The sequence below is a fragment of the Xenopus laevis genome, chromosome 7S (assembly GCF_017654675.1).
Source record: "Xenopus laevis strain J_2021 chromosome 7S, Xenopus_laevis_v10.1, whole genome shotgun sequence".
Lineage (NCBI taxonomy): Eukaryota > Metazoa > Chordata > Amphibia > Anura > Pipidae > Xenopus > Xenopus laevis.
Window position 1 is genome coordinate 104,665,196 of NC_054384.1, and position 25,026 is coordinate 104,690,221.

The window sequence follows — 25,026 nt, forward strand, 5'->3', positions numbered from 1 at the left end:
TCATATTTTTATCTCCAATCAATTGCACTCCCAGCCATAAAAAAAAAACTAGAGGGTGGCCTTTGGTTTTTGTGATAGTGAAACAGAAGCAGTGTATTAAATCCCATAGCCTCAAGTGGACTCATAGAAGTCTGAAAAACACCTTTGTGGACTTTGTAGACATATTGCAAAGTATTTTTTTATTTTCCTTTAAGGCTCATATATACACACAGGCATTCTAACATTCATTCAGGGTATTCCCACTCAGCCTGCCATAGAGTGATATAGAACTCATTTATGGCCAAGTAATAATTTATGGGCCTTATATTATTATTCATGTGGCAAAACACTAACCAAAGCATAAAACTCCAGCATACGGATCTAATTTTTACTTTTTAAAAATGTATTCATTTGGAAATGCTGGGTCATCGGATCTTATGGCCAAATTGGGCTGATCAGAACAATAAGTTCACATGGAGTCTCTGGACCATATCCACAGACCACTGTATCCCTTGGTTGATGTTCCAATTGATTCCAGAAGCAACAGTGATTAGAGAACATCATTTTGGGCCAAAGGGCTGCTGAATCATTCAGCACTGACCAAGCTGGAAACCACTGTCCATGGAAGACACCTAATATACTTTCTTTCTTCTTGCCAGAACAAGAAGAAAAAATAAAAAGCAATTTCACATTTTCCTCCCTCTACGTATGTGTGTGGGGGTTCATAGAGAGCCAAGTCGGTGGCTCCAGTGTCTGCTGGGATGCCAGGGGCCCACCAGAAAGCCTTAGGCCCACCAAAAAAACCTAAAACTGTTAGCCCACCAGAAAACCTTAGACATTGGACTTTTCCAAAATATTATTCCTCTTCTACTCACTCAACCACTTTATTCTAGTAGTCTTTCATATATACTTACAATATTCTCCCATTATTAGGCATTTTTCCCCATAAAGAAATAAGGAATGACCATGAAATAAGCCAAATGTTTAGAAACAAAAGGGCCTACTAACACCTGGGCCCACTGGGAGTTTCCCTGGTATCCTGGTGGGCCAGTCCGACACTGGGTGGCTCCCTTGATATTAGTCAAAATAATCAGGCCCGGATTTGTGGGAAGGCCACAAAGGCCAAGGGTGCCAGGATTTTAGGGGCGGCATACCAGCCAGCTGCATCCACATTGGTTCTGAGGCACTTGGGAAACCAAGAGATTTGATGTTTTTTTAGATTTCCCCACTACCAATCCTCAGTGTTCTTGACCTGAAGAAGGAAATTTGCTCATGTGCATGTTGCAAGGGGAGGGTGGTTGGGACGGCAAGCAGGGCCAGGCCTAGAGGCACCCAATGAGTAAATCTGGCCCTGGAAATAATGGGTGTCAAATTCTTTTACATCTGTCAGAGATTGAGGCACAATCTTGGTTCTCAACCAGCCGTCCTCTATATCCGCCTTGCAAACTCTGCTCTAAAACAAAACATCCCAAAACATTACCAGCCTTGTCTAATAAAGCTGTTGGGCTTTGGGAAAAATTGCTGTAAATTGGCCATAAAGTTTCTGATAATTGAGAATTATCTTTGCCATTATTGATTACTGCGCCTAACAACACAAGATATGAGCTATTATTACTCATATCAGCTCTGCAAAACATGTTTATTCAGTGAAACTTTCTCCTGTTCCTCATTAATATAGTATTAAAATGATACCTTCCTCTGGATCATCTAGAAGTAAGAGTATAGCTTATACATGTAACCAACACCCTCTTTTGCACATTAATTCCCATTTCACTCTTAATTTTTAAGCCTTTTTGTAGCTTTCTGTGCCACAGGGCCTCTAGGGAATTAAACCTTGGTGCAAGGTGCTTGTATTGATTCATACATTACCTTTGCCACGCAATTATTAGTGGCTTGCACTGAAACTGACTTTTTATGTTATATATTATTCAACCTGTCAAATCCCTCTACCCATGTGTTTGCTATAAAATCTTATATATAAATGACCCTGTCAAATTCCTGTGCCCATATGTATGTTCAACTTAATCTCAAGAACTCTGGGAATTGTTCCTTAAATGGGCAATACCGTATTCTATGAAATATATAGGTTAAACCCAAGTTATCCTCAGGCTTGTATTGCCGTACCCAAGGAGCGGCCATGGGGATGAACCGATCCTTCAAAAATCCATTATTTCTTGGACTCAAAAAGCATCTGATAGGGGTTTCCAATGCACATTGGATCAAAGAATTAGACCCTTTGTCTATAAATTTTCAACTGGAAGAAGGGTTGGGGGTTAATACAACGGCTGTGCTCATAGACTGAGGGTTCAGCCAGCGCAGAGGAGGAACATTGATACATATCACTTTGTCTCTGTTAAAGGAGAACTAAACCCTAAACATGAATATGGCTAAAAATACCATATTTTATATACCAAACTTATTGCACCAGCCTAAACTTTCAGCCAGTGGAGTAACTAGATATTACTGGGCCCCACAGCAAATTAATTTTAGGGCCCCCAACATTTCCAGAGGTTGTCCTGTTTTACCAATATATATTGACATTTCTCATTAATTAGGGCCTCATAGGCCCCCTATACCTCCTGGGCCCCCCTGCAGCCACAGGGTCTGCTTCCTCTGTAGTTACGCCCCTGGTTTCAGCTTGTCAATAGCAGCAATGATCCAGGACTTCAAACTTGTCACAGGGGGTCACCATCTTGGAAAGTGTCTGTGACACTCACATGCTCAGTGGGCTCTGATTGGCTGTTGAGAAGCTAAGCTTAGGGGTCGTCACTAATTATCCAGCAGAAAATGAGCTTCCTGGCTGTAATATAAGCTGATGCTACAGGTTTGCTGATTATTCAATTCTAATGCTAATTGCACTGGTTTCTGTGCTGCCATGTAGTAATTATGTGTATTAATTACTAATCAGCCTTATATTGTGACATTTCTATTCTATGTGTACTGTATATTGTGAGTGGGTCCCTAAGCTCAGTAAGTGACAGCAGCACAGAGCATGTGCAGTGAATCAGCAGAAAAGAAGATGGGGAGCTACTGGGGCATCTTTGGAGACACAGATCTTTACTGCTAAAGGGCTGTGGTTGCCTTGGGCTAGTACAGAAGCACAAAACATCATGTACAACATTTCTAGCTACTTCTTTATTTAAGCTTTACTCCTCCTTTAAGAGAGACAGTTGAGGGCCCTTGGTGTGCTAGGAAGGAGGCCTATGGGGGCAGGTTGCATTGTAAGCTGGGGAGAAGGCTGCAGCAGACCCAATCGCCCTGCAATTTATACCAATCTCACTGAAGTGTTAGACAGGGTGTACCATCGGCTTTAGGTGAGTGATGGTGTTTTTACTTTTAACATACATTGGAGTTCCCCATATTGGATCTTGTTAGGACAAATTGTGAGTGTCAGTGGCACCCTCAGGTCGATCCTGGGTGTCTCCTGGTGCACAGATCAATCAGGATGAAAGTAACAGCAGCCCAGGGGTTGCTTCAAACAGATAAACTTCTTTTTTGAACAGACAGGCAGTGGGGCTGTTGAAAGCAATCAGGCAATCCAGTACAGTCACAGCAATCAGGCAATATAGATCTTCCAGTACATTCACAGCAATCAGTGGCAAACCTTTACACCTCAAGATGTTGCCAGTAGATCCCTCTCAGGGGGTAGTACAGCCTGTCTTGGTGATTTTCCCCAGCACTAGGGATCCCTTGGGCTATCTTGCTCCTTGGCACTTTCCCTGCTCCTGAGCTCACCTACCCGTGTCCCTGTCTGGCGCCTTGATCACCGCAACTACTCTCCTTGTTGGAACCAGAAAGCTGCTCACTAAATACACTTCCTCTACGTTTCACTCCTAGAGCGACTATTACACAAACTTCTACCAATAAATAAACTTTCCCTAACTTGGGCCTGTTACTGTCAAGACCCCTCCTGTGCCGACCTCACTGCAAGGTGGGTCCAGGAAGAGAGAGCCCTGAATACTTGTGTGTTCTACCATTTAAACTACTGGGCGAACCTTGAACTGCAATGGACCCACAAAAAGAGACATAGCTCCTTGCGTGAATCATAGGACCACGTGGGTGTCCAAATACAGGGGAAACTGCCTGAGTTAAACATACCTTAACCTCAGGTACAAGATTGCTGCGTCAATTGATGCAGCTACCAACACTTTTAAGGGATCCTCTGCTTAAAGAGGAGCACTGTGCACGATTTGCAGTAGGAGGTAAGTCAGAGCCAGCAGCGTTAAGTGCAACTGTGCAAGGAGCAACTTTAGAGCTTTAGCACACGGGCAGATTCGGGAAGATTTAGTCGCCTGGCGACTAATCGCTTCTTCTGCGGGGCGACAATCTCCCCGAACTGCCTTCCGCCTGCTATGAGAACACCAGCGCCAATGCACTCACGGCGATTCGATTTCTGAAGTCGCCCGAAGTTGCCTCACGAGGAAACTTCGGGCAACTTTGGAAATCATAGTGCCACGAGTGCATTGGCGCTGGCATTTTCTCATTATAGCAGGGGGAAGGCAGTTCAGGGAGATTGTCGCCCTGCAGAAGAGGTGATTAGTCCCCAGGCGACTAAATCTCCCCGAATCTGCCCATTCAGGGAGATTTAATCGCCTCTTCTTCTGGGCGACAATCTCCCCGATTTGCCTTACCCTACCTGAATCTCCCTGTGTGCCCTTAGCCTAAGAGCTAAACTTGCTAAGTTGCAAGTAGTCACGTGGGTGAAAATATAATGGGACTGATACAAAAATCTGATGTGTAAACTTTATGGAAAATTTTCCATTCAACTGTTAGATACAAATGCTGCATCTTCATCCAACCAGATAAAAAACTGAGTATAGACTATATTTGTGCAACCGCTGCGCCTAAAGTTGCATGACTTCAACTGCATTTGCAGTTGTTACTGTGTATGTAGCAACTGTAGCATTTTGGGAGTCTAATGGATTTCTTTAACCTGCACGTCTGTGTAACGAACACCACACGGAACTCTCTCCGAATGGGAAGTTCTTTACTGGTCACGTCTACAAGGCAGCTGAAGAGTAAAACTGCTGAATCATGTTGCATCGACAGAATGTCTCAAAGCTGCACCAGAATAAAAACATACCAGCAGGCCTCCTCTTACAAGTCACATGTACACCACTGCTTGAGGGGGTCTGCAGTCATGTGCAAGCCATAGCTTACAGAACAGTAAACATATTAACTCCCCTCTCTGTCTCTGCCGGATCTTTTTTTACAGAGTAAGGCATTTCCCCAAAATGCAGAGGCAGTGTCGGGGGGGGTTGCATTGTGGGGCTGCAATAAAAGCATGTGACAGGAATGCATTTGTGCTGCAAGGGGTGTGTGGCGAGTGTACGTGTGCCTCGGCACATCCATATCATTCTCTTTCTTTAACCCTTGTGGAAATTTAAGAAAAGGACAACCCAAAAAGGGGTGTGCCACTTGTGTACGTGCTAATGAATTGAAGGTGTGCTTCCTCCTTGTGCGTGGAGACAACACAGCCCTGCAGCACAGTCTCTTTTCTGTATAGTTTACCTACTCACTGACCTACATACATCCTGCAGGTTCTATGGTGGGTCCAGGAGGTCAAGTCTGACACTGTAAACAGTGTCCTAGGCCAAGGCCTGAAGTGAACTCAGGACCCCAGTGCTACGTATATAGTACAAGTACCCCTTATTGTAATGGTTTGGCAACCAAGCATGCAGGATAATTATGAAAACCTAAGGCTATGGGCACACAGAACTGTAGGCTTCATTCATACGTATTTTTGCAGGCAGAGAGAAGCGGATCCGCTCATTGCCCATGCTTCATTTATCTGAGCTGCTTCCATCTGCGGTTGCTTACGTGAAACAGAGACATGGTTGGTCAGAAAAGACCTCCTTTCATGTACAGTATTTGGGCTGACCTCTGCTTCTGTTCTAATGCGTGCACACAGGTAGGTATTCAAATCAATTGTAGGGTCTGACTGGGACTATGGGACACCGGGAAAAAACCTGGTGGGCCCCTGCCGCCCTAGACCTGCTCCCCTGGCTGCCCCAAGAAGGAAAGCTGTTGCATTGCAAATGTGTGCACATGCATGCGATGCATTTGTCCAGGCGTGTGGCGGGGGCAGGGGACTGCCAGGAGGGCAGAAGAAGACTCCACTCCAGACCCTGGTCAGCGGATATGGGGCAAGACCTGAACTCTTTGTCTCTGCCTATTTTTTTTTTTACACAAAATCAAAATCATATTGGAGGTTATTTGGCTACTGATAAAACTAACTATAGTATCAATGTTCCCTCTAAGGTGTGCACTCGTGCATGCGCACACTAATTGTGAGGCCAGCGCACACAACAACAAATTGTGGAATTTGTCTGAAAATACATTTGGTATCAATTCTAACCTGAGCACATCGTTTTTAAAGTTTAAAATGTATGCACAAAATAATTTTTTGTACACATAGCTAAGTAGGGATTAGAGGGGACATTGTAGTGTGGGTGTGGTAAAGGTACTAGGACTTTTTGAGATAAATATGTTGGCACTACATAAATAAAAAATTCTAATAATACCACTATTATTGCTTACTCTACTGGAGAAGATCTGTAATTTTGCTGCAAGGTTGCAACTAGTGATAAGTCCCTACAGGCTACTTCCCAACCCAAGTACCTTTCTACTTCACAGGCCACACCAAATCTGACTCCCCTCTGATAACTTGTATATGGGTGGTCTTGGCTAGGGCACTATTACATTAGCCTGGTTAGGGCGAGATTGGCTAAATGAAGCCAAAAACCTCTTCATGTGGAAGACATTTAGTTTAAAGCCTTCTGAAAACAGAATGTATTTAAGTGCCTCATGCTATAGACATAGCACTGCCTCAATACCCAAATGAGATTTTGACTTTCTTCACCCTCCTCATTAAATCCCATGATTTTGAACCGGATTTTGTACAATACATGGGAACAATTTTTTTGCAGCTGCTAGTGGTTTACACCATCCTAGTATGTGTATTATACTGGACAGTGCAGCACAAATAAGTGGGAAAGTACTCGTAAAGCAATAGTTTGAGGAGAGCACTCAGATGCAGGTCTACTTTGATCAAGCTTTATTCCAAGACTACATATTACACAACATGTTTCGGACATTGTGTGCCCCTTCTCAAGTGAGAAAAGATCTGCCTCTGAGTGTTCTTCTCAAACTATTATTTTACGAGGTCACCATTGGGAAAGCGGTAACCCTGATGAGGATTGATGCACCAAAACTTTAACTAACCATAGGCAGTGCATAAGAACAACCTCCATAGTTCCAAGTGGGAAAGTACCACAAACTAATATATAAGTGCCAGATTTGTTTGTACGAGCATGAAGAATTCCTGGAGCGTCACAACAATTGCAGGCTGTGCTATCCAAAGACTGGGGTTGTCAAGTTATATTATATAAATTAAAATTAAATTAGTTTTTCCACAAAATGATTGATAATCTTATAAGGAAGGACCTGCTATATTAGTGTTTTTTAAGAAAGACTCAGTATCTATTTCAGTGCATTTTGCTATTCACTACTGGGACGTGACTACAGGGAAGGTGTCAAACCTGAAATCTTGCTTGCAAAAAGCACACCTAGATAATTTGTATTTTAGATTAGACAAACAAACTGCAAGTCACGGTGATCTTGTCTTGGGAAGCTGTAGGATAAGGAGATTATATGACAGGAGCAGCTGACCTTGTGTGTGTCTCTTGGAAAACATAAGGCTTCTGTTCCTAATAAACACGCTCAGTGTTTGGATTCAGGGATAAGACTGTGGCAAATTGCAATCAAGTCCTTCCTTTTTATTAATTCTTAGTGTTTTTTGATTATTTACAATGAAATGAGATATATGATAGACATTTAAAATTTGTATATCACGTCCCTGGTTTATTTGGCATTCTCCTCTGTTACACCTATACAAGACCACCCAACAGCCACCACTGCACTCTTATAGTTTCTACTGCAGAATATGACTGGACTCCACTGTCACTATGTAGGGAAGTTGACAAATTGTTCTTAATTGGGCGCTCTATTTGGCAACTTATCTGCAACAATGCAACCCACGGCATGGAGTATTGTTTGCAAGGGGGTCACACATTCCCATTCACTTCAATTAGAGGTGTATGTTGCTTGACATGCAATAAGGCATCAAATATATTTACACTGTTTGCTAATATCTGGTGCTGGGAGTACAGAAATGTAAACAATGCCAGGAGGCAGGGGTGTAACTACAGAGGAAGCAGACCCTGCGGCTGCAGGGGGGCCCAGGAGGTATAGGGGCCCCATGAGGCCCTAATTAATGAGCAATTTCAACATATATTGGTAAAACAAGACAACCTCTGGATATGTTGGGGCCCTAAAATGAATTTGCTGTGGGGTCCAATATCGTTTTATCCGACTCCTCTCTGATGACTTGTATATGAGTGGTCTTGGCTAGGGAAAGGGTGAGAACTATTACATTTGTAGATAACCTAAACTAATTAGGGTTTACGTGCCTCATGCTATGTACATAGCACTGCCTTAATATCCAAAATGAGATTGGTAAAACCTCTGGATATGTTGGGGGCCCTAAAATAAATGTGCTGTGGGGCCCAGTAACAGTTAGTTATGCCACTGCCAGGAGGGTAGTGCCATCAGGCCCGGATTTCATGCCCCTAGGCCACTGGGTCCTAGTGTCTGGCACCTCTGAGTTGGAGCACTGGGGATTATGCGTACAGGATTATGCATCCCCAGTGCTCCTTGGATTGTGGCTGGGTGGCATGCCTGCCCTTAAATCTTACCGCCCTAGGCCCTGGCCTTTGTGGCCCACCACAAATCTGGGCCTGAGTGACATATACCCCAAAATGCTGCTTCTACCATATCTGCAAGTGGCACAACCCTAGAGTGGCTTTGCACACTGGATGCCACTGCACCCAGGGGCTCTCTGGCAATGAGGCGAATTGAGGCACTCGCCTCAGGCGGCAGCGCCGCTCTGATTGCCAGGGGTGGCAAAAATGCCGCTCCTGGTAACTAAGAGCCGAACAATTGTGCTCTCTGCACTAGCGACGTGGACCCCCCCAACCCCCGTCTGGCACCGAAGGTGAGTGCCATGGGGAGGCGGGGGTGGCAAAAACAAAGACCGCCTTGGGCGGCAGATTGGGCAGGATCGCCCCTGCCTGTACCTGGGCTGCTGGCCCCTCTTAGACCTATGGCAAACACAATGACACACGGGGTGCAAACTGCTACTTCAGGACACCCAAATTTGCCTGCAGTTCTGCTGTTTTCCTTTCAAAATGCCAGGTCTGGACTGAGAATTAGAATAGGCCCTTGCATTTCAGGTCCACAGAGGCCCAAACAGATCCCTTCAGCTCACTAAATAGTGACTGTCTATGGCATCTTACAGCAGCCCCTTTGGCATTTGCCAGAGCAGTGGCGGAACTACCGGGGGAGCAGGGGGTGCGATTGGGCCAGGGCCCGCACCCCCTCAGGGCCCCCCGGCAGCTCGTGCGCCGCTGTTTTACGTCAGGCGCCGATGTTTTCTTTGCGGAGAATTGCGTACGGAGGGGGGTGGGGGGGCCCGGCTCAGGGCCGGAACTAGGGGTAGGCAGAGTAGGCACGTGCCTAGGGCGCAAAGCTTAGGGGGCGCCCTGCACGTACCTTTAACTGCTGCCTACCCCTCATTACTGTTCTTTGTGCGTATGCACACACTCCTTTGAGACAGGAGCGTGGCATGCGATGTGTGCGCGCGTGCGCATGCGCGCACCTGAGTGAGAGTGGCGTGCGCTGTGGCGCTTTTGTCAGTGTAGGGGGCGACGCGGCAGGTCAGGTTGGCTGGGGCGCCTTCCCAGGCTGGCCCGGCCCTGGCCCGGCTGCATGTCTCGCGCCAGGGCCTGCCCCCCTCCAGTTACGGTACTGTGCCAGAGCCCACAGATAGCCAGTCCGGGCCTGCAAAATGGCCTCACCATTGGCCTGTGAGAATCAAGTGAACTCTGCCACACTCCCAAGTTTGCCACTGGGCTTACATTTCTCACCTGCTAAATTACTACCATTTTAGGTCAAATTGCTGTCAGTCAGTCAGGACCAACCTTCCCTGCCACCGACATTTGCTCGGGACTCATGAGAATTGCAGGGAGTATGGGGAATGATACAAAGAGCCTGGCAAAATATTACAAATAGATCCCATTGTGATTATTTATTGTTAATGAGATTTTCCACAACACTGAACAACAGGCAACTGTATCATAAGATGCTGGGGCTGGACGCTCTCAGTACATGAACTACTTGCAATAAACTGTTGCAAATAATCATCAGTATAAAGGACATGAGGGGATTTTTTCATCCCATTACCCATAATTCATTGGGTCACTTTAAACCGTTTCACAGGATGTTTGTGCTTTTTGTGGTAACACTGGCAGTACAATTAAAAAAAACACCGACTTAATTATTGAGATAATACAAATTTAATGTTGTCAATATGTGTTAGACTGTAAAACTAGGCATGTGCAATCAGAGCCAGTTTACGTGCGGCGTTCTGATACGGAATGTTCCTCAGACTGGCGCCACCGCCCTTTGACAAGGGGATTGGTCAAAGTCCGCCTGTCACACAATCGATCGTACCCACGCGAGCACGACTCCCATTGGTGGAAGCTTGTGGATGGCCGCGCCCCTCTGTAATAATTCGCTATTCATGGTTACTCAGCCAGTGCGAAGGCATTGCACAAGGAAACCCGATATAAGACCGCACTGCGATGTTGTTCGTAGCTCTGAAACAGGCGGCGCTCGCGCAGTGCCGGAAATACAGCGCTATGGCTGCCAGCAATGGACTCGTCTTCAGGCAGGTGGGTGATACCACTAACGGGGGAGGGGGAGGCACGTACCAATTGTTTCAGGGGAGACACCGGTGGTGGACGGTGCAGGTGGGGGGGGGGGCGTGGTGGGACCCTGAAACTTTCTTTTAAGTATGTGCGTCATTCCTGTAACTAGGCCGCCAATTGGTTCAGTTATTCAGTAGCACTCCATTGTTTTCAGTGAGATGTTCCTCATCCAGACAGAATTTAGCTTTTAGCTGTCACACAACAGCAGTGCAGCAGTGCCGTAAGTAGTGACTGCCCAGTAATACTAATACCATATCCAGGAGGCACTGTCCTAACGGCAACAAAGCCTATTCCTTCCAGGTCTAGTCCCATAGCAACCAAGAAATGGAAGGATTCCTAGTCAGGTAGACTTGGGGGGGGGGGGGCAGAGTTTAGCTGCTGAGGTGCCCCTTTTAGTACTTTTCACTTCCCAGACTCTTCTACATAAGATGCGAATGCAATTTTAAAGGAACGGTAACACCAACAAATGAAAGTGTATTAAAGGGATACTGTCATGGGAAAATTGTTTTTTTTTCAAAATGCATCAGTTAATAGTGCTGTTCCAGCAGAATTCTGCACTGAAATCCATTTCTCAAAAGAACAAACAGATTTTTTTATATTCAATTTTGAAATCTGACATGGGGCTAGACATATTGTCAATTTCCCAGCTGCCCCTGGTCATGTGACTTGTGCTCTGATAATCTTCAATCACTCTTTACTGCTGTACTGCAAGTTGGAGTGATATCACCCCCTCCCTTTTCCCCCCCAGCAGCCAAACAAAAGAACAATGGAAAGGTAACCAGATAGCAGCTCCCTAACACAAGATAACAGCTGCCTGGTAGATCTAAGAACAACACTCAATAGTAAAAATCCATGTCCCACTGAGACACATTCAGTTACATTGAGAAGGAAAAACAGCAGCCTGCCAGAAAGCATTTCTCTCCTAAAGTGCAGGCGCAAGTCACATGACCAGGGGCAGCTGGGAAATTGACAAAATGTCTAGCCCCATGTCAGATTTCAAAATTGAATATAAAAAAATCTGTTTGCTCTTTTGAGAAATGGATTTCAGTGCAGAATTCTGCTGGAACAGCACTATTAACTGATTCATTTTGAAAAAATTTTTTTCCCCATGACAGCTGCTGTGTAGCCATGGGGGCAGTCATTCAAGCACAGGATACACAGTAGATAACAGATAAGTACTACTATAGTTTATATAAACAAGCTGCTGTGTAGCCATGGGGGCAGCCATTCAAGCACAGGATACACAGTAGATAACAGATAAGTACTACTATAGTTTATATAAACAAGCTGCTGTGTAGCCATGGGGACAGCCATTCAAGCACAGGATAGACAGTAGATAACAGATAAGTACTACTATAGTTTATATAAACAAGCTGCTGTGTAGCCACGGGGGCAGCCATTCCAGCACAGGATACACAGTAGATAACAGATAAGTACTACTATAGTTTATATAAACAAGCTGCTGTGTAGCCATGGGGGCAGCCATTCAAGCACAGGATACACAGTAGATAACAGACAAGTACTACTATAGTTTATATAAACAAGCTGCTGTGTAGCCATGGGGACAGCCATTCAAGCACAGGATAGACAGTAGGTAACAGATGAGTACTACTATAGTTTATATAAACAAGCTACTGTGTAGTTATGGGGGCAGCCATTCCAGCACAGGATACACAGTAAATAACAGATAAGTACTACTATAGTTTATATAAACAAACTGCTGTGTAGCCATGGGGCAGCCATTCAAGCTGGGAAAATAGGAGAAAAGGCACAGGATACACAGCAGATGACAGATAAGCTCTGTAATATACAATGAGATTTTACATAGTTTACCTGTTATCTACTATTTGTCTTGTGCTTGAATATAATAGTATTTCTGAAGCAAACACCCCAGTTGTATCAGTGCAGGGCAACACTACAGTATTTATTCATTATTTATAGGAGAACTAAAGCCCCCCCACAGCCAAAAGACACCACTGCCCCCCCCCCCTCTGCACAGTGCCACACCAGAATATGTCCCCTCTACGAATACTGACCTGCACATGCAGAGCACAGGGGTGCTATGTTTGCCATTTGGGGGGCCAGTGGGGACTTTTGGATGTGGGGGGAGGGGGTTAGTTCTACTTTAAAAACACTTTAATTTTTTGATGTTACTGTTCATTTAAAGGGCAACCATTGCTATTATTGGGGAAAAACAATCCTCTAAATTTTAGCTTATTATTCACTCAATTGCCTATTATTATTATTTGTTTATAGATTTCTATCTTGATGCTGTGAGTGCTGACTAATTTCCCCTGCTCTAATTGGCTGATTGCAGCATGAGTCAGCAATTTGCAATGTACTGGCAACACATAGTTTGGAACTCTTGTAGTAGGTCAAACATTTTATACTATTTACCCTAAAGCATTTATAGAAAGGAAAAAAAAAAAAAAAAAAAATTATTTATATATATATATATATATATATATATATATATATATTATATATATATATATATATGTATATTATATTTATACTCATTTTTAAATTTGATACATCAATCTATAGATACATATATAATTATATATTTATATATATAATTTTTTTTATGGTTATATATTATTATACTATCTATCTATCTATGCAGGAGGTTCATAGACCGTGCAAAGACAGTTAACATAGTCACTGACACTCTGACCTTCAAAAAGCTCTTGCACTGAAAGGCTATTAGTGGTCTAAAACTGCCAATATCTCAGAAACAAAATAGAAAGTGAATGTACATTTTAAAAAGTGCAAGGATAGGTTTAAATCCCCTTTCTATGAACCACAACCTCAAACTATGAACTTTTTTTTTTTTTTACAAAATACTTTTTTCTTTTTTTTTTTGCCAATACATCTCTAGCAGTAAGTTATTTGTAAAACGCATTCGCTATGGAAAGCAGTATCGGCCTGGCTGTTTGTGACCTCTGCATTTCTGGTTCTGACTCCTGAAACAATGTAGCAACCGTCAGCTGATTAACAGACCTGCTGCTGTAACATTGTTTGAGTCAGAACAAGAAAGTGACAGACATGCATTGATTTCATGTCAGTTGCATTTAAAAATCTCTGGAATTTTTTTTTTAAAAAAAAATTAAAGAATGTTTCAGAGTTTGATTATCTTTTTCATTATGCAAACAAATAGATTTTAGGTGGCATTTTCCATGAACACATTATTTATGGACAAAATGTCGCCTTGGGCAAAACCATCACTGCAACCTCGGGTATGTGGTGGGATTGCAGCACTGATCGGGAGTTGCAATATCCTGCAAAGTTTTGTTTGACTCATAAGGTGCAGAGGATATGTATGGGGTAAAAGAAGATGAGGCACTTGCACAGAGATGTGGCAATAGCAGAAATAGATTTCCCTTTTGCCTCAGTCTGTACATTCCCCATTGGCATCAGAGGAAACGAGGAGTGTTGTGTCCCAATGAGAAGTAAAAGTAGAAGCAGCCATTCACCGCTTGCCATAATGTACAGTTCACATCAGTTTATTGCCTTCTGGCTCGGCCGAGGGATATGGTTAGCACCGTGGTTGTCATGTGATTGCTCATATATTTACACTGCTTCACAAGGCTACACATTATTACAGTGTAAATATATGAGCAATCACATGACAACCATGGTGCTAACCATAACCCTCGGCCGAGCCAGAAGGCAATAAACTGATGTGAACTGTGAGTGGTACATTATGGCAAGCGGTGATTGGCTGCTTCTACTTTTACTTCTCATTGGGACACAACACTCCGAGCTGTCAGATTTAACCTCTCAAGCACCGGAAGGCAGACAATGCTACATACTAGGAGCGAGAATATCTTTTAGGATTCATTATCCAGAAAGCTCTGAATTACAGAAATGCTGTCGCCTATAGGCTCCAAATAAACCAATTTTTAAAAAAAATATTTCCCCTTTCTGTGTAATAATAAAACAGTAGCTTGTACTTGATCCCAACGAAGATATAATTAATCCTTATTGGAAGCAAAACCAGCCTATTGGGTTTATTTAATGTTTAAATTATTTTCTAGTAGACTTAAAGGGATACTGTCATGGGGGGGAAAAAAGTTTTTTCAAAATGCATTAGTTAGTAGTGCTGATCCAGCAAAATTCCTCACTGAAATCCGTTTCTCAAAAGAGCAAACAGATTTTTATATTTATTTAATATTTACATGATTTTCTAGTAGACTTAAGGTATGAAGATCCAAATTATGGAAAGATCCGTTATCTGAAAAACCCCACAAGTCCTGGGCATTCTGGATAACATGTCTCATACCTGTCATAATCAGTTCCAGTGTCTCATTTCTTTCCCCTTTTCTTAAGTTTTTTTCTTTACACCTATTCTGAATATTTCAGTGTATATCTTACTCTCTTCCTGCAGTTGTTTGAACCTGTGAGTTGTACGTACACTTACCTGCTCGCTGATAAAGACACCAAGGAGGCCATTCTGATTGACCCGGTGCTGGAAAAAGCAGAGCGAGATGCAAAACTCATCAAGGACCTTGGGCTTAATATGATCTATGCAGGTGAGGGCTGCAACTGGGTCTGGTTGCTTTAAACTGGAATGAAAGTGACCAGCCGGCCATGCGATAAAGCATGGTATAGGATCCGTTATCCGGAATCCCATTATCCAGAAAGTTCAGAATTATGGAAAGGCCATCTCCAATAGACTCCATTTTATCAAAATATCTTTTTAAAAAAAAATGATTCCCATTTTCTCTGTAATAATAAAACAGTACCTTGTACTTGATCCCAACTAAGCTATAATTAATGGGAAACAATACCCCTGATCGATGTAGGTCTCTATAAAAAGATACTGCATAAAACAGCTCATATGTAAAACCCTGCTTCATGTAAATAAACCATTTTCATAACAATTTACTTTTTTAGTAGTATGTGCCATTGGGTAATCATAAATAGAAAACTGCCATTTTAAAAAATAAGGGCCTCCCCCTGGGATCATATGATTCACGGTGCACACAAACAAACCAAACATGTTAGGTCACAAGAGAGTTCTGTCTTTTGCTTCCTCACTTCTTCCTGTTACAGTTAGAGCTGCAGTATTTCTGGTCAGGTGATCTCTGAGGCAGCACACAGACCATCAGGAAATGGTTGTTCAAGGCAAGAGATGTAAAACGGCAATATTTACTCAAATATATGTTCCAGTTTGGTAAGATTCTTAAATATGCCACTTAATTTGATATTTTGTTGCTCAAGTATTCATTTTTGGGTTATAGTTTTCCTTTAATCCCTATTGGAAGCAAAACAAGCCTATTGGGTTTATTTAATGTTTACATGATTCCCTAGTGGACTTAAGATATGATCAATATAACAGAAAGATCCATTTTCCGGAAACCCCCAGGTCCTGAGCATTCTGGATAACTGGTCCCATACCTGCTATGACTGTGAACTTTTGCTTAATTGCTGGGAGGGAGCAGTCACTGATGTGCAATTAAACCTGTTATACAGCATCATAATAATATAAATACAAAGGGTGAGCCGTGTCCCTTTTACAGCAAATTCAGGTGGGTATAAACTGTGTAGTCATTTCACCTTCATTGCTCTGTGTGTGGCATTAACATGGTTTAGTTTGCTGTAAAGGGAGGATATATTGATCACATGAAAGGTTTGTGCATGGTTTTTATTGCTAAAAAGGCACTGCTGTGTCTAAAAGGTGAATCGTTAAAGGCAAACTAAACCCTAAAAATGAATGTGGCTGAAAATGCCATATTTTATATACGGAACTTATTGCACGAGGCTAAAGTTTGAGCTTGTCAATAGCAGCAATGATCCAGGACTTCATACTTGTCACAGGGGGTCACCATCTTGGAAAGTGTCTGTGACACTCACATGCTCAGTGGGCTCTGATTGGCTGTTGAGAAGCTAAGCTTAGGGCTCGTCACTAATTATCCAGCAGAAAATGAGCTTCCCTGGCTGTAATATAAGCTGATGCCACAGGGCTGATTATTAAATTCTGATGCTAATTGCACTGGTTTCTGTGCTGCCATGTAGTAATTATCTGTATTAATTACTAATCAGCCTTATATTGTGACATTTCTATTCTATGTGTACTGTATATTGTGAGTGGCTCCCTAAGCTCAGTAAGTGACAGCAGCACAGAGCATGTGCAGTGAATCAGCAGAAAAGAAGATGGGGAGCTACTGGGGCATCTTTGGAGACACAGATCTTTACTGCTAAAGGGCTGTGGTTGCATTGGGCTGGTACAGAAGCACAAAACATAATGTACAACATTTCTAGCTACTTCTTTTGTTCTCCTTTCACATGAAAGGTTTGTGTATGGTTTTTATTGCTACAAAGGCACTGCTGAGCAACCCCTTTAAAACCAACAGTGTAAGTAGTATGGCAGATCAGGGCCCACACATAAATCAAATAAAGATAAAAGACTATTTTGCAGTATAACCATGTTTCGTTTGTTTTTTTTCCCGAACGCACAACTCCCAGCACTCAAGCGCCTTCTCTGGGTCCTTTTAGTTCTAGTTAGTGAACATTTGTAGAGCTCTATGTTGGCAGCCTCACACAATCTATTCAGCTGAGAATAATGGCGCTTGTAAAATGTGGTCTCTCTTGGGCAAGAGACTTCCACAAAGCAGAGCCACTGTAATAAATTAATTAGATTTTGTACCCTTCCTATTGGCTGGAATATTGAGCAAATGTTATTTCCTGGTTCCAGTACAGCAGGGTCATTTGCAGTAACTGTGTCGGCAGTACCAGCCTTTGCAATGGGAGTCTGGCGCATAACCCCTAGCAGCTCAACCCATCTTATTATGTTTTGGGAGTTTTGCAAGATTCTGTATCTACAGATCTGTTTTTTTTTTTTTCTGGACAAACGCTTCCACGATTCCTCAGACCTTTTTACTATCATGTTTAAAGGGATACTGTCATAAGAAAAATGTAATTCAAAGTTAATAGTGCAGCTCAAGCAGAATTCTGCACTGAAATCAGTTTCTTAAAATAGCAAACAGGTTTTTTTACATTTAATTTTAAAAATCTGATATGGGGCTAGACATATTGTCAGTTTCCCAGCTGCCTCTAGTCATGTGACTTGTGCTCTTTACTGCTGTACTGCAAGTTGGAGTGATATCACCCCCTCCCTCCCCCAGCCCCTCAACAACAGAACAATGGGAAGGTAACCAGATAGCAGCTCCCTAACACAAGATAACAGCTGCCTGGTAGATCTAAGAACAGCACTCAATTGTAAAATCCAGGTTCAACTGAGACACATTCAGTTACATTGAGTAGGAGAAACAACAGCCTGCCAGAAAGCAGTTCCATCCTAAAGTGCTGGCTCTTTCTGAAAGCACATGACCAGGCAAAATGACCTGAGATGCACCTTACACACCAATATTACAACTAAAAAAAAAACTTGTTGGTTCAGGAATAAAATTTTATATTGTAGAGTGAATTATTTGAAGTGTAAACAAAATTACATCTTAAAAATCATGACCGAATCCGGGATTCGGCCGAGTCCTTCAGCCTGGCTGAACGTAATCTAATTTGCATATGCAAATTAGGGGCAGGAGGGAAATTGTGACTTTTCGTCACAAAACAAGGAAGTAACCAAATGTTTTCCCCTTCCCACCCTTAATTTGCATATGCAAATTAGGATTTGGTTCGGTATTCAGCCGAATCTATCGCAAAGGATTCAGGGGTCGGCCAAATCATAAATAGTGGATTTGGTGCATCCCTACTTTAAAGTAGAATGTGGCCTTCGACATCAATAATTCTGTTATGTCCCATCTCTTTGCTTCAGCCAACACCCACTGCCACGCAGACCACATCACTGGCACCGGCGTGCTGAAGAAGCTTCTACCTGGGTGCAAAAGTGTCATCTCCAAGAACAGCGGTGCCCGTGCCGATCTTTACATACATGAAGGAGATCAAATACAGTTTGGAAAATTTGTGAGTGTTTGTGAGACAGAATTGGGTTAGACAGCAGTTTGTGAGGGTAAATGATGTGAACGTAAATTGCATTTTTTATTCGTCCCATGGCTTTATTTTAATTAACATATATGAAGCCATTACTTTACATTTATTCTTCCCAAGATTCTTTAAAACTGGCACTTTGAGCCTTGCCTAAGCAGCCATCGTTTTTGTTCCTTGCTAAAAGCTTTTATGCAACTACATCACATGAATTACATAGTACAGAAATATATGGATAACAAAATCAACATCAATTAGGTACAAATCGAGTGAGGAAGCCTATGCATAGGCTACAGTCTAAAGGAGGGAGCTAATACACAAGGTGGGAGGGCAAGATACGAAGTAATTGGATGAGAATTGGTATTGTATGTGGTGTTGCGTTGGTAGTTAAGCAGAGTGAAGGGAGCTTCTCAGAAAAGTGCGTTTCAGATATTTTTAAAATGCATGTAAGGTTGAGAAAGTCGGACAGACGTGTGAGAGAGTTTCCGATAGGTGAGCCCTTTCCAAAGTCTTGAATGGGTCATGTTAGGAGTAATGAGAGAAGAAAGTATGAGGTCAGTAAGAGGAGCGTAGTAAGCGATGGTGATGTATATAGAGTGAAGTCAGAGATGTTGATCTGGATAACAGGAAAATAAAATATTGAGAGCAAACTAACCCGAGACTGTATTACTTTGCAGTGGCTCGAGGCTCGTTCCACTCCCGGACACACAGACGGCTGCCTCACATACGTACTGAATGATAAGAGCATGGCATTCACTGGAGATGCACTCCTCATCAGAGGCTGTGGACGAACAGATTTCCAACAGGGTAAGGAAAGTGATCATCCTCATCAGCAAGGACCAAAAAAAGTTATGGCTTCCAAAATTCACTTCTATTTCAGTTGAAGTAGAGTAGGGGTATCTTCACAGTGAGGTTGGGGAGTGCCCTGCCGGGTGATGTTGTGATGCTGATTCTTTTAGTGCCTTCAAAGGATAAGTAAACCTTTAAAGTAAGTGACTGTAAAGTTAATGAGGATGCTATTCTAAGCACTTTTGACTTTTTTTTTTTTATTAATTCCAAGATATTAAGTGATATGTACTGTTAATATGAATGAATTTTGTTACAACAGCGCCACCTGCTGGTCAGTTTCCCACCAGTCTGACCACCAAGTAGTCAAGGAAGTTGTCAGGAGAAATAAAGGGACTGCTCTGATGTTATTCTGCTTAGGAAAGATGTGAGTAGGGTTTCTATTTTTATTCCTAAGCAGAAGAACATCAGAGCAGCCTCTTTCTTTCTCCTGACAACTTCCTTGACTACTTGGTGGTCAGACTGGTGGGAAACTGACCAGCAGGTGGCGCTGTTGTAGCAAAATTCATTCATATTAACAGTACATGTATCCCTTAATATCTTGGAATAAACAATTAATGTAAATTACAAAAGTGCTTAGAATAGCACTCTCATCAATTTTACATTAACTTATTCAAACGGTTTACTTATCCTTTAGTATGAATACATTTTGTTATAACAGTGCCACCTGCTGGTCATTTTCCCACCAGTCTGACCATCAAGTAGTCAAGGAAGTTGTCAGGAGAAAGAAGCTGCTCTGATGTTCTTCTGCTTAGGAAAGATTTGAGAAAGGTTTCTAATGTTTTTCCCTAAGCAGAAGAACATCAGAGCAGCCTCTTTCTTTCTCCTGACAACTTCCTTGACTACTTGCTGGTCAGACTGGTGGGAAACTGACTAGCAGGTGGCGCTGTTATAACAAAATATTCAAATAATCATGTATCTTAAATCTGAAATAGTACAATGAGCTAAAATCACCTTAAAGTTTCTGTCTTATGACCTGTCACCCAGACATAAAAAGCTGTATAATAGAAGCCCTTTTCAAATTAAACATGAAATCCTCCTGCCTGCTTGCTATAATTATGAATTCCCAGACAGAAGGAAACTAGATTCAAATAATTTTTACAGTGTAATTACAGTTAATTTTACTTGACTAACATGATAACATAGGATTTGGAATAATTTGTTTGGATGACCGGTATCCTTTAATATCTTGGAATTAATGAAATAAATAAATAATGAATGTAAATGACAAAAGTGCTTAGAATAGCTGCCTCGTCAATTTTACATTCGCTTAGTCTAAAGGTTTACTTATCCTTTAAGAGTGACTTTGATGATTTCTTGAACAAGCAGAATATCCATGGCTATTGTGATACTAAAATCTGTAGTAGTGTATGAGTATATATAGTTTATGTGAGGGTATGGAGGGGTCAGTGTGTGTGTGGATGTTGGGTTTCATTTGGAGGGGTTGAACATGATGGACTTTGGTCTTTTCTTCAACCCAATCCAACTATGTAATTATTCCCAAAGACTGTATATTGCTATTGGTCTCTCAGCCTCTCTTACTTATAGTGTTTTTGTTGTTTGCAGGTTGCCCCAAAACTCTGTACCACTCTGTGCACAGCAAGATATTCTCCCTGCCTGAAAACTGCCTTCTGTACCCTGGACATGACTACACAGGTGGGTTGAGGAGAGTCTGATGCTTTCTGACATGTTGGGCACCTTGTACATGTGACTATTACAGACAATTCGGAACCATCTTTCCAAGGGCAGAACTTTCTGTAGATGATCTGGAACTGTCCGTTTCTTGAGAAATCTCAATAGCGTTAGTTCTAGTAATTATTTGATGATGCGCTCGTATCTCGTGACCAGGGCCACCATCAGGGGGGCACAGGGGGTACAAGTGTACTGGGCCTGAAGGGGGGCCCGGCAGTGCTGAACTTTATCAAAAGACCCAGGCCCCCCTTGACTGCGCCGAAGCTGTGCTGCCCTTCCGAAATGCCGAACAGCCAAAGTCGACGTGAAAATGACCAAGCCACAAATAGCGAAGTTTGAAGCGGCGAAAATACACAAAGTCACAATAGGAGGCGGAATTGAAGTCCTGAAGCCACAAGTTCAATTCTACTGAACGCCAATGTGTTTTTTTTTTTTCTATTTTTATCCCTGGCACAATTATTTTTTATACTCTATGCCCTGCCACCAATGTGTGTTTTTTTTTTTTTTTTTTTTTAAACTTCCAAGGAGGGCTGTGCCATGAGAAATTACCAACATCCGTTAGTTTGGCAGACTCTACAGCAGGTGTGTCGCCTTCTTTTATATTGTGTTTGCAGGTCTCTAGTGGCATCTGACCAACAACCCTCTCATGCAATTAGCAGCTAATGAGTCGGTTACCTTATCTAAAAGCTTCACTATCATCCTACATGACAGATTCCCTTGCTTTGTCTGTCCCTAGCCCTGTTATATGGCTAAAAATGGCATATTTTATATAGTGAACTAATTGCACAAGGCTAAAGTTTCAGCTTGTCAATAGCAGCAATGATCCAGGACTTCAAACTTGTCACAGGGGGTCACCATCTTGGAAAGTGTCTGTGACACTCACATGCTCAGTGGGCTCTGATTGGCTGTTGAGAAGCTAAGCTTAGGGCTCGTCACTAATTATCCAAAATGAGCTTCCCTGGCTGTAATATAAGCTGATGCTACAGGTTTGCTGATTATTCAATTCTGATGCTAATTGCACTGGTTTCTGTGCTGCCATGTAGTAATTATCTGTATTAATTACTAATCAGCCTTATATTGTGACATTTCTATTCTATGTGTACTGATATTGTGAGTGGTCCCTAAGCTCAGTAAGTGACAGCAGCACAGAGCATGTGCAGTGAATCAGCAGAAAAGAAGATAGGGAGCTACTGGGGCATCTTTGGAGACACAGATCTTTACTGCTAAAGGGCTGTGGTTTCCTTTGGCTGGTACAGAAGCCCTAACATAATGTACAACATTTCTAGCTACTTCTTTAGTTAGGCTTTAGTTCTCCTTTTAAGGACAGGGATACACCTGGGTGTCCTTGTTAGTTGTTGGGTTGCAGAGAAGCTGCTCCGTCCCTCTAGTACCCAGCAAAAAGGAGAAAAGAGTGACTGGCATCACTATGTACAGGGGTTCCCATTATCCCACTATGTACAGGGGTTACCCATTAATATTCATGGGTGATCCCTCCCTGACGTCTCGTTCCCTTTATTACAGGTCAGACTGTGTCATCAGTAGAGGAAGAGAAGCGCCTGAACCCTCGACTCACTAAAGATGAAGCTGAGTTTGTGAAGATCATGAATAACTTAAACCTGCCTAAACCTAAACAGATAGGTGAGGAGAGAACGTGTGCTTTGCTCTCTGCTAATAATCCTTTCATTAGGCTTATATCAGCCATGCACACTGCCATATTGATTTCCCATCTTGATAAGCCCTTGGCATAACCCTAATACATACAGTATATTCACATAGTCAGCAGAAAAAAAATGAAAGTGTTTTAAAGTAATGAAAATACAATATAATGTGCTGTCATGCTGCACTGGTAAAACTGGTGTGAAAAGGCACAGGATACACGGCAGATAGCAGATAAGCTCTGTAGTATACAATGGGATTCTTCAGAACTTATCTGCTACTGTATCTACTGTGTATCCTGTGCTTGATGGCTGCCCCCATGGCTATACAGCAGCTTGTTTATATATACTATAGTAGTACTTATCTGTTATCTACTGTGTATCCTGTTCCTGAATGACTGCCCCCATGGCTACACAGCAGCTTGTTTAAATAAACTATAGTAGTACTTATCTGTTATCTACTGTGTATCCTGTGCTTGAATGGCTGCCCCCATGGCTACACAGCAGCTTGTTTATATAAACTATAGTAGTACTTATCTGTTATCTACTGTGTATCCTGTGCTTGATGGCTGCCCCCATGGCTATACAGCAGCTTGTTTATATAAACTATAGTAGTATTTATCTGTTATCTACTGTGTATCCTGTGCTTAAATGGCTGCTCCCATGGCTACACAGCAGCTTGTTTATATAAACTATAGTAGTACTTATCTGTTATCTACTGTGTATCCTGTGCTTGAATGGCTGCTCCCATGGCTACACAGCAGCTTATTTATATAAACTATAGTAGTACTTATCTGTTATCTACTGTGTATCCTGTGCTTGAATGGCTGCTCCCATGGCTACACAGCAGCTTTTTATATAAACTATAGTAGTACTTATCTGTTATCTTATGTGTATTCCTGTGCTTGAATGCCTGTCCCATGGACTACACAGCAATTGTTATATAAACTATAGTAGTACTGATATCTGTTATCTTAACTGTGTATCCTGTGCTTGAAATGCGCTGCACCCATGGGCTACACAGCGCTTGCTTATATAAAACTATGTAACTCTATTCTGCTATCTATGTTTCTGTGCTTGAATGGCTGCCCATGGCTACAAGCAGCTTTTTATTACTATAGTAGTACTTATCTGTTATCTACTGTGTATCCTGTACTTGAATGGCTGCCCCCATGGCTACACAGCAGCTTGTTTATATAAACTATAGTAGTACTTATCTATTATCTTTTTTGGGGTTACTGTTTCTTTGACCTGTGAGAGAAAGATGCACCTGCCTGTCTTTACTGAGATAAGAAATTACCTCCACATAATTAAGGATTTCTTCTCTTCTTTAGATATTGCTGTTCCAGCCAACTTGAAATGCGGCATCCAGGATCCCTGATGACCTCACATTTATCGCGCTGACCTCATCGGGATGTGTCTAATCAGCTGCTTGCCTTAATAGATAAAAGAAAATGGAACTTTCTATTTCTGCTATATTTTTGTAAGAGGGGCAGGTGGCTAAATGCTGCTTTTATTTTTAACAGATGAAACAATGTTATTAGTGTTCTTTCAGGGAAGATGGTTTTGCTTTCCTTTTTATAGTTCTTACAAAGAGCTCCTACCTGCTTGACGCCTTCCAAAAAAAATCTCTTTGTTAGCCCAGGTACAGAGCCTGCATTGCTGTATATTTTGTAAATTATGTTTTTCATTAAAATATTGATCCCACCTCCTTGTCCGTTCTTTCTGTCTTGTTCTTTATACGCTGGCTCTTTAAACTGGTTGGTGGTGGATACATGAGCCCAGAGATTCGTGGGGTGCATGCAGAGTGCAGGGTAAAACAATGGGGTGAAGAACACTGAGCCATGACTCCTATACACAGAATTATAGGTTGTATTTATGCAGGTCAAGGCTTATCTTTGAGAAATATCTTGTAGGCACTACAGTGTATACTCCATACCAAACAGCAGGAATAAGTATAAGTAGAATACACAGTCACGATACAACACTAAGGGGCAGATTTGTTAAGGGTTCAAACTGAAAATTAGAATTTTAGATTTTATGGTCAAAATTGTCAAATTTGAATTGTGAATTAT

General features: G+C 42.2%; 1 protein-coding gene across 1 annotated transcript; it reads left to right on the plus strand.

The window, feature by feature from the left end:
- The first annotated feature begins 10,618 nt into the window (after positions 1-10,618).
- On the plus strand, positions 10,619-24,658 carry ethe1.S (ethylmalonic encephalopathy 1 S homeolog). Its single transcript, XM_041571670.1, has 7 exons — positions 10,619-10,772; positions 15,199-15,343; positions 18,589-18,737; positions 19,436-19,565; positions 21,171-21,260; positions 22,818-22,934; positions 24,286-24,658. Exons 1-7 carry the CDS (start codon positions 10,683-10,685, stop codon positions 24,330-24,332), a joined length of 768 nt encoding a protein of 255 aa, XP_041427604.1. The 5' UTR covers positions 10,619-10,682; the 3' UTR covers positions 24,333-24,658.
- Positions 24,659-25,026: the final 368 nt, after the last annotated feature.

Bases quoted from the DNA above. Each gene is read 5' to 3' on its own strand.
- ethe1.S (XM_041571670.1), top strand. From the start codon at position 10,683: ATGTTGTTCGTAGCTCTGAAACAGGCGGCGCTCGCGCAGTGCCGGAAA. The intron at 10,773-15,198 runs GTGGGTGATACC...CTCTTCCTGCAG, and splicing joins ATGGACTCGTCTTCAGGCAG to TTGTTTGAACCTGTGAGTTG. The intron at 18,738-19,435 runs GTGAGTGTTTGT...ATTACTTTGCAG, and splicing joins AAATACAGTTTGGAAAATTT to TGGCTCGAGGCTCGTTCCAC.